Source organism: Glandiceps talaboti, chromosome 22 (assembly GCF_964340395.1).
Source record: "Glandiceps talaboti chromosome 22, keGlaTala1.1, whole genome shotgun sequence".
In the NCBI taxonomy this organism is placed as follows: Eukaryota; Metazoa; Hemichordata; class Enteropneusta; family Spengelidae; genus Glandiceps; species Glandiceps talaboti.
In genome coordinates, this window is record NC_135570.1 from 2,488,609 (window position 1) to 2,502,059 (window position 13,451).

Sequence of the window (13,451 nt, forward strand, 5' to 3'; positions counted from 1 at the left end):
ACAGTCAATAGACATTTGCTATCACACAAAAGGCAGACAGTTAGTCAAATACAATCATGACAATAGCTCTGTAAGTACTCCTACTTTGGATTACAGTTTGACAACTCGAGATGAATAAGCAATAATTAATACCTGGGGTTGTTGCATGCCACCCTACCTACCTACCTGCACACACACATGCGCGCACGCACACACACACGCACACATGCATGCACACACACACACACACACACACACACACACACATCCACACATACACACACACAAGGCAGACTGTCACATTTCCAACATTACAATCATGACAATAGCTTTATAAGTGATCCTACTGTGGGCTAGTAAATGGTTTGACAATTTGACATTTGACATGGATAAGCAATACACTGGATTTTTTTTATACCTGTGGTTATTGCATGTCTCACCCCATCCCCTTTGTCCATTTGACATGAATCTGTTTTGACCTGCAGCTGTTGCAGATTACCCCCTCCCCTCCCGGTATGCACAGGTATACATATTTTATACTCACAATACATACATACAAGAATAGACTGCATACAATCAGCCAAGGACAAGGTTGTCAGTTTCAGAAGACAGAAACGACAAGCTAACTATTTAAATGAAAGACTTGAGGAATCTAACATCAAGATCAGCTTTAAAACAGTTAGCGGCACTTATTACTTCACACCCATTGTTGTCTACATTTGTTCAGGCTCTCTCTGTCTAGACATGCTGGCCAATATAAATAAACTAAGAATACGGCAAGAGTTCAAGTAAGGACATGTGTTGTGAAAACATACAAATAAATAAAAGTGATGGCATGTAAGTGTAAATGTTCATGATGTTACCAAGCATTCCTATTATCAATATACAGAATGTCAGATTATTACCATAACAAATACTTGTCTGGTTTCAATAACACTTTCTCAACACCTATTTCAGACTTGAAAATGTATGTTACTCATGTTAAATCAGTAATTTTGTTAAGGGCAGTAAGTAGGTAAAATCTACCTATGTTAATGTTTCCCAGGTGTGTTACAAAGGTCCCCACCTACAGTTCGGCTATTTGTAAGGAAATATATGCAAATCTTACAACCCTACCACTACCCCGACCCCCTTTCTCTCTCTCTCTGTTACCGAGTTACCTGAGTTTCCAAATTGTGACAAAACTACTGTACATACAAACTTTCAATACAAATTCACATCTCTGCTTTCATTATCAATATCTAATGCCTTAATAGTACATTTGTCTTGCTTAAAAAAAACAACAACAAGAAAGCCCAAGTTTATCTTGTCATATCTGCAAACACACATCGATTTCTCAACACCACAACACAACGTCAGAAAGCAAAATTCAGGAGTGAGTTAGCTTACTTCAGTTGTTTAGTACCAACACTTCTTTCATAACCACATTTCTCCCTGGAAAATTTGTCTTGAATTGTTCCCCACATTGTGAGACAATTCAGCCTATTTTCATAATGCTAACTTTGCTTGGGGCAAACTTGAAATAAACTGAAGCTAAAATTGCCATCATATAATCATATATACCTGTATTAACATGCTTTTAGTTTAGGCACACCTTGCCCAAATAAGGTCAAAGTGTATGACATCTGGCACACCTTGCCCAAATAAGGTCATTGTATATGTAACAATCCGTTTTGTGATATGGCCTTGGTTCTTTTTGTGATTTAAGTTTTAAGATAAATATTCAACAAGCATGGTCATAACAAGTGTGCAAATTATGTAGTATACAAATTAGTTAGATCAAATGTCTATAAAAACAAATATCAAATGGATATGGGTTTTAATGTTTTTTTTAATTGTGTGGAGATATGTAGTACAGCTTACAAACCCTCCAGAGGCCATGCCCACCTGTTGTACAACCTTAGTCCACAAAACCAATATCCATACAGATTATTATTACCTGAATACAATAGGTGCAGGTCCACTAAACCGTATGAGAGTTTTCTTAATGTTTTCATGTAGAGTACTATCATCTAGACACCATCGGGTTTGTTCAGTGGCTGGAGGACCTGCAGTTGGATCAGGAGCACCACATACAGTATTGATGGCACTTTCTTGGGACGATAACAATTCATCTAGTAGACGTTGTGCCGTAGGTAGAATCTGTCAAATAAAATAAAATATGACATTGGTAGATAATTATGCTGGAATTTCTAGTGCGTCACTAGAAATTGTGTGCATCAGTGGCACATCAAATTGGCTTAGAGGGCACACTGGTGGCGTTCCCTTAAAGCTAAATGGCATGTACTTACCTGTTGTGGCAATTCACTAATCAAATACTGTGCAAACTTTTGAAGTTGATCTCGATGCAATCTAGACAGTGACTCTGACACGGGTGCACGCAGACATACTGCTGCAGCTTGGTGGATACGGAACAAACACAGTGCTACTACATGGGCACACCATTTGGCTGCACTGCTACATGTACAACTACAGGATGTTATCCGTCGACGATCAAACATGACAGCAACATTAAAAGCACCTTTGGGTTGGGCTAGATGTTGGGGTGGTACAACTGTAGCACTAAGATGGAAACCTGAGTGAGGAAAAATAATATTGAAAAGAGTCAATCAAAAATGCGACAGTTTTATGTATGAGACAATAGGAATAGTTTCCTGAGATTGGTTACTCTCCCAATTACCAAATAGAAAGTTTCCCGTGATTGGTTACTTCTCCCAATTACCAAATAGAAAGTTTCCTGTGATTGGTTACTTCTCCCGATTACCAAATAGGAATAATTTCTTGTGATTGGTTACTTCTCCATCTCTTACATACTAAAGAATTTGCAATAATTATTTTGTCCTTCAACTTTAAACACACATCCTACCAGTGTTTTGCTAAGCATAGTAAGTCAGCAAAATCTACCGGAGTTTCCCAGTCATTTTACCAGAGTTCCCTACCAGTGTTTTTGTTAAGCCTTAAAGGGTAGTAAGTAGGTCAAATCTACCAAGGTTTCCCAAGTGTTTTATCACCCCTCACCAAAATTACAGTCCAATTTAGTAAAATCAGTGTAAAGTTTACCAGATTTCTACCTTCTCTTACCAGGGTTCCCCAACCACAGCAAAAGACACTTTGTAATAACATACAAGTTTGACTTACCTATTTGTAAAACATCTTTGACAGCCCTAGCTTTCAGGAGATGTTCACCTTTCTGGAATTCATCAGCTGATCCATTAGCCAGACAGGAATACAATCTGTAAAATAATCAACACAAAGCACTCAATGTCAGATTTTATTATTTTTATTCTTCTAGAATTGCTGACATTTCACCTAGGTAGTACCAATCAGTTCCTCATTTTTTTCTTTCCAGAAGTACATGTACAAATGTAACACGTTTGGAAATGGTTAACACATTTATTTTTTTTAGTATTTCATCCACACACTGATATATGTGTATTATACCATGCACAAGCCAAGTTGAACAAAAAATATGGAATTTATACTCTGGTCGTTCTACATCATGACAATGCCGTCCATGTCACGACAACGTTTGTCTATGTCACTGGTTCTGTTGTGGTCGAAATATGAGTCATAACATTCAAAATTCCAATTACTTTTCCCGATTTTTCTTTGATATTACTGGCACTGGTATAATTATGTTAATATCCAATATTTTTAAATCGATATACATTTTATACATACAAAAATGTACTACAAATGAAAACTGCTCCATGTTTGTTTCTGTTTGCCATCTCTGATCTACACCATACATTGTATACATCTCTGATCCTTACATTGTATTTATTCACAGTTTTGACTTCTCTATAATTACGCTATCTATAAGTACACTACATATGTTCCTTTTTTTTGTATCTCATCAGTTATCTGTGACCAACATCTATCATATATGCCGAGTTTTTAGGTCAGCTTTCTGCAGTAAAGATGATTGAAAGGCAATCCTACAAGAACTAGAAATCTTGTAAGCATTTTGACAGCCTTCAGTTTAACTTCTTTTTTTCTCTTAATCTAAACTAGATTTATTTCTTAATCTAAACTAGATTTATTTGATCATTTCTTATGACAATGTTAAGGGTTATATTTCCATTGTGTGATTAAGGTTCATAGTAGACGGATTGAAATTTCGCATTCGTTTCCAATTTACCATTCCAAAGTAACTATATTGTACTGTGCTATATTCCCAGTTTAAATATAACTCATGGGTACATGTGTCTCTTGACAGAAGTACTTATTAAAGGCAATTTTTTTCATTTCCATATATTATTATATCCAATTGTTTTATGAAATACACTGAATTTATAAAATACCTCTGTATGTTTGCATGTTAGTCACTTTCTTTTATGCAAGTATAGGACAACCTGCAAGTGTGTTAGCAAGAACTCAGTGTGTCATTGCATTGTTGTTGAAATAATGCAGTCTTTTTTGTAAACTGGTCAATGAACTGCTTTAGTGGTGCAGATTATGAGTCAGTTTAAGAATACCTCTACCCACATGTGTACATGAGACATGTAACACTGATTCTCCATGTTCATTGTGTTCAACATTTCATGGGAAATGGGGTACTATTCTGACTGTGTTTTTGCTATGATTGGGGAACCCAGGTAACAGAAAGGGAGAAAGGGGTAAAAATGGCAGTGTTTTCCCACAGAGTCTATGGTAATTTTGTTTGGGAACCCAGGTAAAATGACACGGAGCCCCAGTAGATTTTACCTACTTAGCACCCTTAGCAAAAACACTGACTGATGAACCAAAGGGGACAGTTAGTGTAATGGACAAACAGTTACACATTCATCATTGATTGTATTGGTACTACTACTATGCAGTTACAGTACTGATTTCAGACTACTAATTTCAGACTAGAGCTTTCAGAAAAACATTTTGTTTTTGCTAAACAAACCCATTCCCTCCATGTAAAATAGTCCCTTTGTTTTAACTTACTCACTTTCATTACCTAACAACTCTCATTGTTCTTAGCCAAACCACCTTTGTTCTATGATAACATTGTTACAAATTTTTGGTACAAATTTACATATACCATGAACTTTCACAGACAACATAAATCCCTATTGCTCTGTGCAAATTTTCTTTGTTTTTTATGGCTAAATCACCTGGGTCCCTCACAATAGGGTATTTTGGCTGAAGCTAAAAAGTACCTGTAAAGTCTGATATGTTGATTCTGTGCATGGAGGTACAATGTAGGAAGGACTTCCTTCCTCCATGGTTCTGTGCTTCTATAAGGACTTATCCGATTATCATCACAAAGAAGGATGAGTATAGATCATGGCAGCAGAGTGTCTTCCATTGTCTATGGCTCACCTAGTTAATCCCTACATTATATTGTCCCCATGGACAAAATATGATTACCATGCAATTTAATCATTTTAGCAAATAAAAACCAGCTGATTTCTTTTCATTTCCCCCTAATTCATTTGCAACATGACAGACAGTCAATGCAAATAATTCTAACAGGATACTTTTTGTGTAAAGTAAGAAGACAGAAGTGACTTACACAAAATACAAGCAGGTCACAGTTTTTTTAGCATTGAACTTTCAATCTATTCTGGTCAACGATCCTCATCAGAATGACAAATTCTACAATTACAGCTGACTGCTAAGTAATATATGATATTTTTAGTCATACAAAGTCAAGAGGGGTGGGGTGGGGTGGGGTGGGGGAGGGGAAGGGGAGAACTTTTGTTCCAAACAGTGACACAACTTGAAGTGTGCAGTCGAAAATTTCAGGTAAATTTTCAAGTTGTGTTTGGAACAAAAGTTCAAATTGAATACTATGGTTTACCAACACAGATGAATTTCCATTTGATGTTCCATTATTTCTAAGATACAACAGGTGGGTAGTCTCAGTAATCATTTGTCTTAAAATGTACATGTACATGTACACAAACATATCATTGTTTTCTCCATAGCAAATAGCGATAGAGTTGTGGAATATTTACATACACTTTGTCATTCTTATGTTTATACAATTATAGACATGTTATTGCTACCTTAGAAATCATAGTGAGGAGGCCAGCACTACTCTATGATAGATTGTGGAGAACATTTTAACGCATAAGATGGAACTAAGGCTTATGGAAAACCCTTTAAATTATAGGAAGGAGCCAATTACTCTAAAGAGGTCTTGGGAGAACCTGAGCTACCACTCTACAAAGGTCTAGGGAAAACATTGTAATTATACAGTGGAACCCACTACTCTATAAAGGCCTGGAGAGATCCTGACCCACTACTCTATAAAAACCTGGAGAGATCCTGACCCACTACTCTATAAAGTCCTAGGGAGAGCCTTATTAATTATACTATAGGCTGGAACCCACTACTCTATAAAGGTGCGGGGAGAACCTTTTAAATCATACTGTGGAACCCACTTCTCTACAAAGGCCTTGACTAGACCCTGTAAATTATGGGATGGAACCCACTACTCTACAAGGGACTGGGGAGAACCCTTTAAATCAAAGGATGAACAAACCACTACTCTATAAAGGTCTGGGGAGAACTTTTAAATCATACGGTGGAACCCACTTCTCTACAAAGGCCTTGACTAGACCCTGTAAATTATGGGATGGAACCCACTACTCTACAAGGGACTGGGGAGAACCCTTTAAATCAAAGGATGAACAAACCACTACTCTATAAAGGTCTGGGGAGAACCCTTTAAATCAAAGGATGAACAAACCACTACTCTATAAAGGTCTAAGGAGAACCCTGTTAACTCATAGGGTGGAACCACTACTCTATGAAGGTCTGGGGAAAGTCCTATAACTCATAGCCTGGAACCCACTATTCTAGGGAAAACCCTATAAATCAGAGGATGGAACAAACCACTAGTGACGACTCTATAAACGTCTAAAGAGAACCCCATATCGCAATGTATAGGCAATAGTACACATATAGAATATAGTATGGTTTTTTGTTACAGATGAAATTAATGACAAACATCAATGACAAAAATGTATATGTACGAAGGCCCACTGAGAACTATGTAGATTATAGGTGACTAAATATGTTATCCTTGTCACATCAATTTCATATGTATTTGCATTTACATGTATATTCTTTGTTGTATACAATATAGCCTGTAAGTAAGTGTAATTATATAATTTTGAAATGAAACATGTACTCAAATTTCATGAAATTTATACTAAGAGTACATTCAAGCTCACTTATCCATACATGTATCTATAAATTGTATCAATCCACTACTTTTCTCTGAGGCATAAATTTATTATGATTATAAATATCAGACCCATAGACTCTACACCAAATGACCTTTTCAAATACAGAATAATGACGTCCTTCAAATACAAATCCAGCATATCAGAATACAATCAGAATATAGATACTGCAAGACTAGGACATATATCATTGCAGTAAACAACCATATTGAATGAATATTATGTGTTGCTGACTCAGTGATTAGTTTCACTATATGGAGACAGACTGGACTAGCTTTTGCTATTTTCCGTTCACCCTTTACTCTTTTATTTACCCAACAATGTAAAATATTTCTTCTTTTTCAATACTGTAACAAATTGGTAATAAATAAGTAATAATAATAATAATATGTGTATTGTTACTGACTCAGTGATTAGTTCCATGTATATTAATAATTATTCAAAACAACAAGGTTCATATCCCTAGACTATGTGCAGTGGGACCCACCCATGGTTTCATAAAAATAATAATTTATATTTTCATTAACATAACAATGCATTCTTTTGTTATGTAAATGTATGATGATTCTATCACTATACAGCCTAGGGAGAGCTCAGTATGTGTAAAAGACAACATGATATCATTCTGCTTTACAATTTTGGATATCTTACAATAATTTTTTTTACAGAATAATTCGTGATATTTCATAATATATGAATGATGTAGAGATACAAATATTTTTATTTGATCTATCTCTTAAATTACACACACTGAAAATTGACAAAATATATTCCAAATTTTATATAAACGGATGTCATCAAATCTCATATTTCAACGACCTAGTTAACTGACAAGCATGAAATACAAAAAAATTTGTATTCGATGATAGATAAGGGAAAAAAATGTGAACATGAACCAATTGACCTTCATTATACATTATAATATTCGAAGGTTTCATGACCCCATGGTTAGGATGGATCAAGCCATATTTACAGTTTATCTGTACCATGATTAAAATCGCTGTGTGTAATTAGCTACTTCAAATGTGATTAATTATTCAAATTTTTAATCAGAATGCTCCTAAACCATACGATAATTTGACATACCATATATTTGTATATTCATTCAACCAGTTTATCCTGCTAATATATACTGGTTTCCTTTATTAAAAAAGTCTTTCATGCTTGAAAGTCGTGACTGATGTGCTGCCAAGGTCACATATACCAAATTATACTATAGTGCATAGAGTGAAAGGCAGAAAAGATCAGAAAAATGTAGCTAATTGACATAATAATGTAACCTACGAAATTATACTAATTACAGTGAAAGAGAGGAATAATCTGAAAATACAGCTATCGAATATGGCAATGTACATGTAACCTGGATACACATATACTGAGGCAGAACCATCATAATACATGTAAAGACAAGCTAACACAGAACAGTCATAAAAAAATACAACTAACACAGAACCATCATAAAAATATAGCTAACATACATGTAGAACCATCATCAAAATACAGCTAGCTAACACAGAACCATCATCAAAATACAGCTAGCTAACACATCCACGTAACCAAAATTCACATATTATCAACATACATGTAGAGTGAACAGGACCTTCTTGAAGTTAAAAATACAGCAATGACACGAGAACACAATACACACATTTTTCTGTCTTTCATGTTTACAATGACACCTTCACTCTCTAGTATAAATATAGGTACATGTAAGGTGTGTCTTTCAAATAAGGTTTTAATGACATTTAATACATATCTTTTTTAACTATTACTGCAGTGCAGAGGATGTCTGTAGACTCATTATTTCCAATAGTTGTATTTTTTTTATGTAGTTTAGTATCCCCACTGGATTCATTATTGTGTTTCTGTTATGAAGTGTATCTTTCTATGACATTTTCTCTTCAAGTCAGTCATTAGTTTATTTTCTATGTATGTATTTTTAATGTAATTTACACTACCATCTGATTCCATTAGGTTTAATGCCTTTTATTATATGCTTATGTCACTTCTGAAACAAGATTTGTACATTTGAACAATTTTTTCATCTAGACACCTAAAGTAATGTCACCACTAAATCTCCAGGCAATTGGTCAGGCGGTTTTTACTTTAAGTCATTTACACACACACAACCACAAATACATGTACACACGTTTTGTAATGGCTATACAATGTAGCCCTACTGCACTACTCTACTTTTCAGTTGTGCTAAAAAAATACAAATATTTGAAAGGAAATAACAAAATAACACAATCTCATAAGTGTCCTTCTTACATGATTATTTTGCTATAACTTGAGTGTCATTAACTAAGTGTCATTATATCATGTTAGCAAAATGATTGACAGCCCTTTAATATTTTTATGATACAATTTCATTTTGGACTATGCTACAGTAAACATCAATGACTGACATATAATTAGATATTATTCCCCGACATTTTTCTTCGTTCAGCCGGGAAAGAGGGACCTAAGGGGCCTTGTCACTAAGAGTTGCACAACAGAGGAACCACTATTACCCACTTGTGTAATCTCTCACATTGAAGAACAATGTATTTAGTTTGCGTCTATCTTAGGCCTAAAAAAAAATAATTGTTTGGTTCCAGTTACCTGACCCCCACCTAGCTTTTCACTGCCGGCCCTACACTTTTTTATATATATATTCGAGGAAAAAAATGATAAAATCGCAAAAATTGTGAAGTTTGTGAAATAGTGGAAGTGGAAATGACATCAACTTATAAAGACAAAATAAAACTGTTCTTCCAATCTGTAATGGCTGTACATCTGATAGGAAGAAATAAACAACACAGAGACCATTTGGAAAATAATGGAAAACCTTAACTAGACACTCAGACAGAAAAAAAATATACAGAAAAATAAAATAAAAATCTACCTACAGTACCCCACCTATTCCAAAATTGAGCGTAATCGGAACCACACAATTTTTTTTATTACGCGTTAGTAAACCGAAGGCTGGATTACCAGTGACATACATGTATGTAGCAGAAGTCATGGCGTCAACTAAGATATCAAATGGTTGTACATCGTACAATCTGCCTACTTGTAGGTGGTTACAATTCTATTTCAGGTAGCGGAAATTGAGAAAATCTGCTCTGAGCAGTTATACAGCTTACCTAATATCTTCTTCATTTTCTGGAAAACTCCAGAATGCAATTCTCAACTGCAACTGTTCAGGTACAGGTGGGTAGACCCGTTCTACATATTCAAATGGTACATGGCAAGCAACAACTATCGCTGCCAACTCGACCAACGGCATTACCTGACATTCTGCAGAGATAGAATAATTCAATATATTAGTAACTTACTAATGATAATAAAAAAACAAATATGAAATGTGCCAGTTCTCCGAAGAGCTCCAGGCGCAGACACAGAACTACTAACAAAATGCGAGGATACAGAGAAAGAATTTGAAGACACAGAGAGAAGTGTGTAAATGAATGAGGTGTAAGTTTTAAGGGCAGAGTGGAAGGAAGACTTAGAGTGAGAGTAACGATGATTGTGGGGAAGACTGTTCCAAATTGAAGGAACGGTGTAAGAAAAGGAACACTTGCTGTGCTTCTTAGTGACAAAAGGGGTCTTTAGACTATATAGGATGTGAGTGTTGGAAGAAGACCTAAGTTATCTATGGGGAACATAAAGGTGAATAAGATGAGAAAGATATTCAGGACTGGTTACCTACATGTAGTACATTTGTATTTGTACAGTAGTGGGAAGCCACGTTACTATATTCTATAAAACATGAGAAAACTGTTATGGTAGAACAAGCATTTATAGTTATACCATTAACTTTTGGTTTTCAGAAGTGTACAGCCTCTTTCCACAGGTGTTTTGGAATCAAAAAATGAACAAGTCAATATATTAGAACATGATGCAAGGAACTGACATGTGTACATGTATCTTGGCCCAATTGTGTATTACCAGTGTGTTCATTTATAACATACATTGTAAATGTGACTGGCACCAATCACTAATTTTGTTCTAATTTTGACTTTGTTTATTAATTTTATTATAATTATTGAAATATATTGATACATTTTATAGTTAAAAGTGCAATTTTAATGTTAATGTAAATGGCATAGTGCAAGCAACTGGCAAGTCTTGTTGAACTTCTGGGGTGGTCTTATGACACCACACTTTAACCTGGGTTCTCCACAGATCTTTATAGAGTAGAGGGTCCCACCCTGGTTCCCCACAGATCTCTATAGAGTAAAGGGTCCCACCCTGGTTCTCCACAGATCTTTATAGAGTAGAGGGTCCCACCCTGGTTCTCCACAGATCTTTATAGAGTAGAGGGTCCCACCCTGGTTCTCCACAGAACTTTGTAGAGTAGAGGGTCCCACCTTATAATGTACATGTATAGGGTTCTCCCCAGGCATTTATACAGTGGTAGGTAATTCCACCCTATGATTTATAGGGTTCTCCCCAGATCTTTACAGAGTAGTATGTTCCACCAACAATGCAGAGATTGGAGTCTGATCAACAATGTGGGGAAGAGTATGAATGAAGACAAACGATAGCAAAGGTCAAAGTTCATCAGGATTATAATAACTGACTGAGTACATGTAAAATCCTAGATTGGGGAAATTTCATTGTATAATAATACATGTATGTGTAAAACATAATACTAAAATACAAAATAAAATATTAGCTAAAACCGGGAATTACGAGGAAGAACTCAAGAAGTACACATATGTTGGGGCACAGTTGTGTGTAATACTAATAGACTAGGTATATACAATGTATATAATAAAACATAGTGACAAAAGCTAGGAAAAAACTGTCACTTGTTCTGTGGTCCAATATTACTTGCCAGGTCATCCATCTAACCGTCTACAAAGGCTCGTCTATACAGTAGTATACGAGTCTAGAATTAGAAGTGACTTGGATGACTGGCAATTACACAAGGGTCAACCGCACCAGCACCAGCTTAATGGGACAGGTTCTTGACCCCACCAGCTTAATGAGACAGAGTCTTTTCTATAGATTGTGGTCAATTATGGTCCTAAATTGAGGTAATTTATATTAGCTATCAAAAAGTACACGACACACCTGAAAGATGGGTAGCAATGGGGGTCAGGTTGAAGTAGGCATATCTTGATTAAGTAAGATCTCAACATAGTTTCATTATTGAGATTGGGACATACCATTCAAGTGATCATAATTACTACATAAACCCACTGTGATATCCAGATACCATCAGCTTTTAACCAACAACTCAATCAACTGTTACATTTCTCATAAATTGTTTCAACCATAATTCTACTGTCAATTCAGTAACACATAAGACTGTTTTACTTGTCTGCAACTGCATACTAGTCATTCCTTTGGATTTACTTTGAAGAAAATAGTCATTGTGCACTAACAATTAAACGTGTTTACATGTATACAATGTACATGTACATGTACCTGCATCTTTACTTTATGCAAGTTAGTACATTGTACATGTATGTCCCTTTATGTTTGCACATGGGATGTGTGTGTGCATGTGTCTATCTCTGTCTGTGTATGTGCATATGTAAAACAGTATGCATGTATGTACATGTTTGTTTGTATGTATGTATGTATGTATGTATGTATGTATGTATGTATGTAGTATGTATGTATGTAAGTATGTATGTATGTATGTATGTATGTATGTATGTATGTATGTATGTATGTATGTATGTATGTAAGTATGTATGTATGTATGTATGTATGTATGTATGTATGTATGTATGTATGTATGTATGTAAGTATGTATGTATGTATGTACCTACGTTATGATCATGCTAGTCTAGTTCCTGACAGGGACCGTATTATGTACTACAATGTACTTCATCACTATCCCAGTCTAGTCAAGTTCCTGACGATCGCACAGATTTCTGTGCTCCCTTCTACAGCATTCATATACATGTAAACATGATTATGTTGTTGCATCCCAAGTGATTTTAGTTTAAACGGACTGGCAGTGGAGTCCTGGTTGGACATTGGACATCGTCAAAACAGTTGTACCAAATGAATATTAATAAGTGGTGACGACAGACCATCAATTTGTGATAGATTACTACTGACATGCGCCTTTCGCGCTTCACTCACCATGAAGTTGAACTATAATTAACATCTTTCATCAGGGCCTTGACTAGACTGGGATAGTGATGAAGTACATTGTACATTGTGATACGTAATACGGTCCCCGTCAGGAACTAGACTATGATCATGCTAAACAGACAAAGATATGTAACTACATTTACTATATACCTGCTAATTTTTCGTATCACATTAACATGAGGA

General features: G+C 35.5%; 1 protein-coding gene across 1 annotated transcript in view; it reads right to left on the reverse strand.

The window, feature by feature from the left end:
• Nucleotides 1-13,451, reverse strand: part of LOC144452553 (zinc finger SWIM domain-containing protein 8-like) — a 36,848-nt gene that overhangs the window by 19,421 nt on the left and 3,976 nt on the right. Inside the window, exons 2-5 of the mRNA XM_078143653.1 lie at nucleotides 10,295-10,448; nucleotides 3,118-3,212; nucleotides 2,271-2,554; nucleotides 1,919-2,121 (exon numbers count right to left, since the gene is read on the reverse strand). Of these exons, the coding sequence (XP_077999779.1) occupies nucleotides 1,919-2,121; nucleotides 2,271-2,554; nucleotides 3,118-3,212; nucleotides 10,295-10,448 (736 nt within the window). The remainder of the gene's footprint in view (nucleotides 1-1,918; nucleotides 2,122-2,270; nucleotides 2,555-3,117; nucleotides 3,213-10,294; nucleotides 10,449-13,451) is intronic.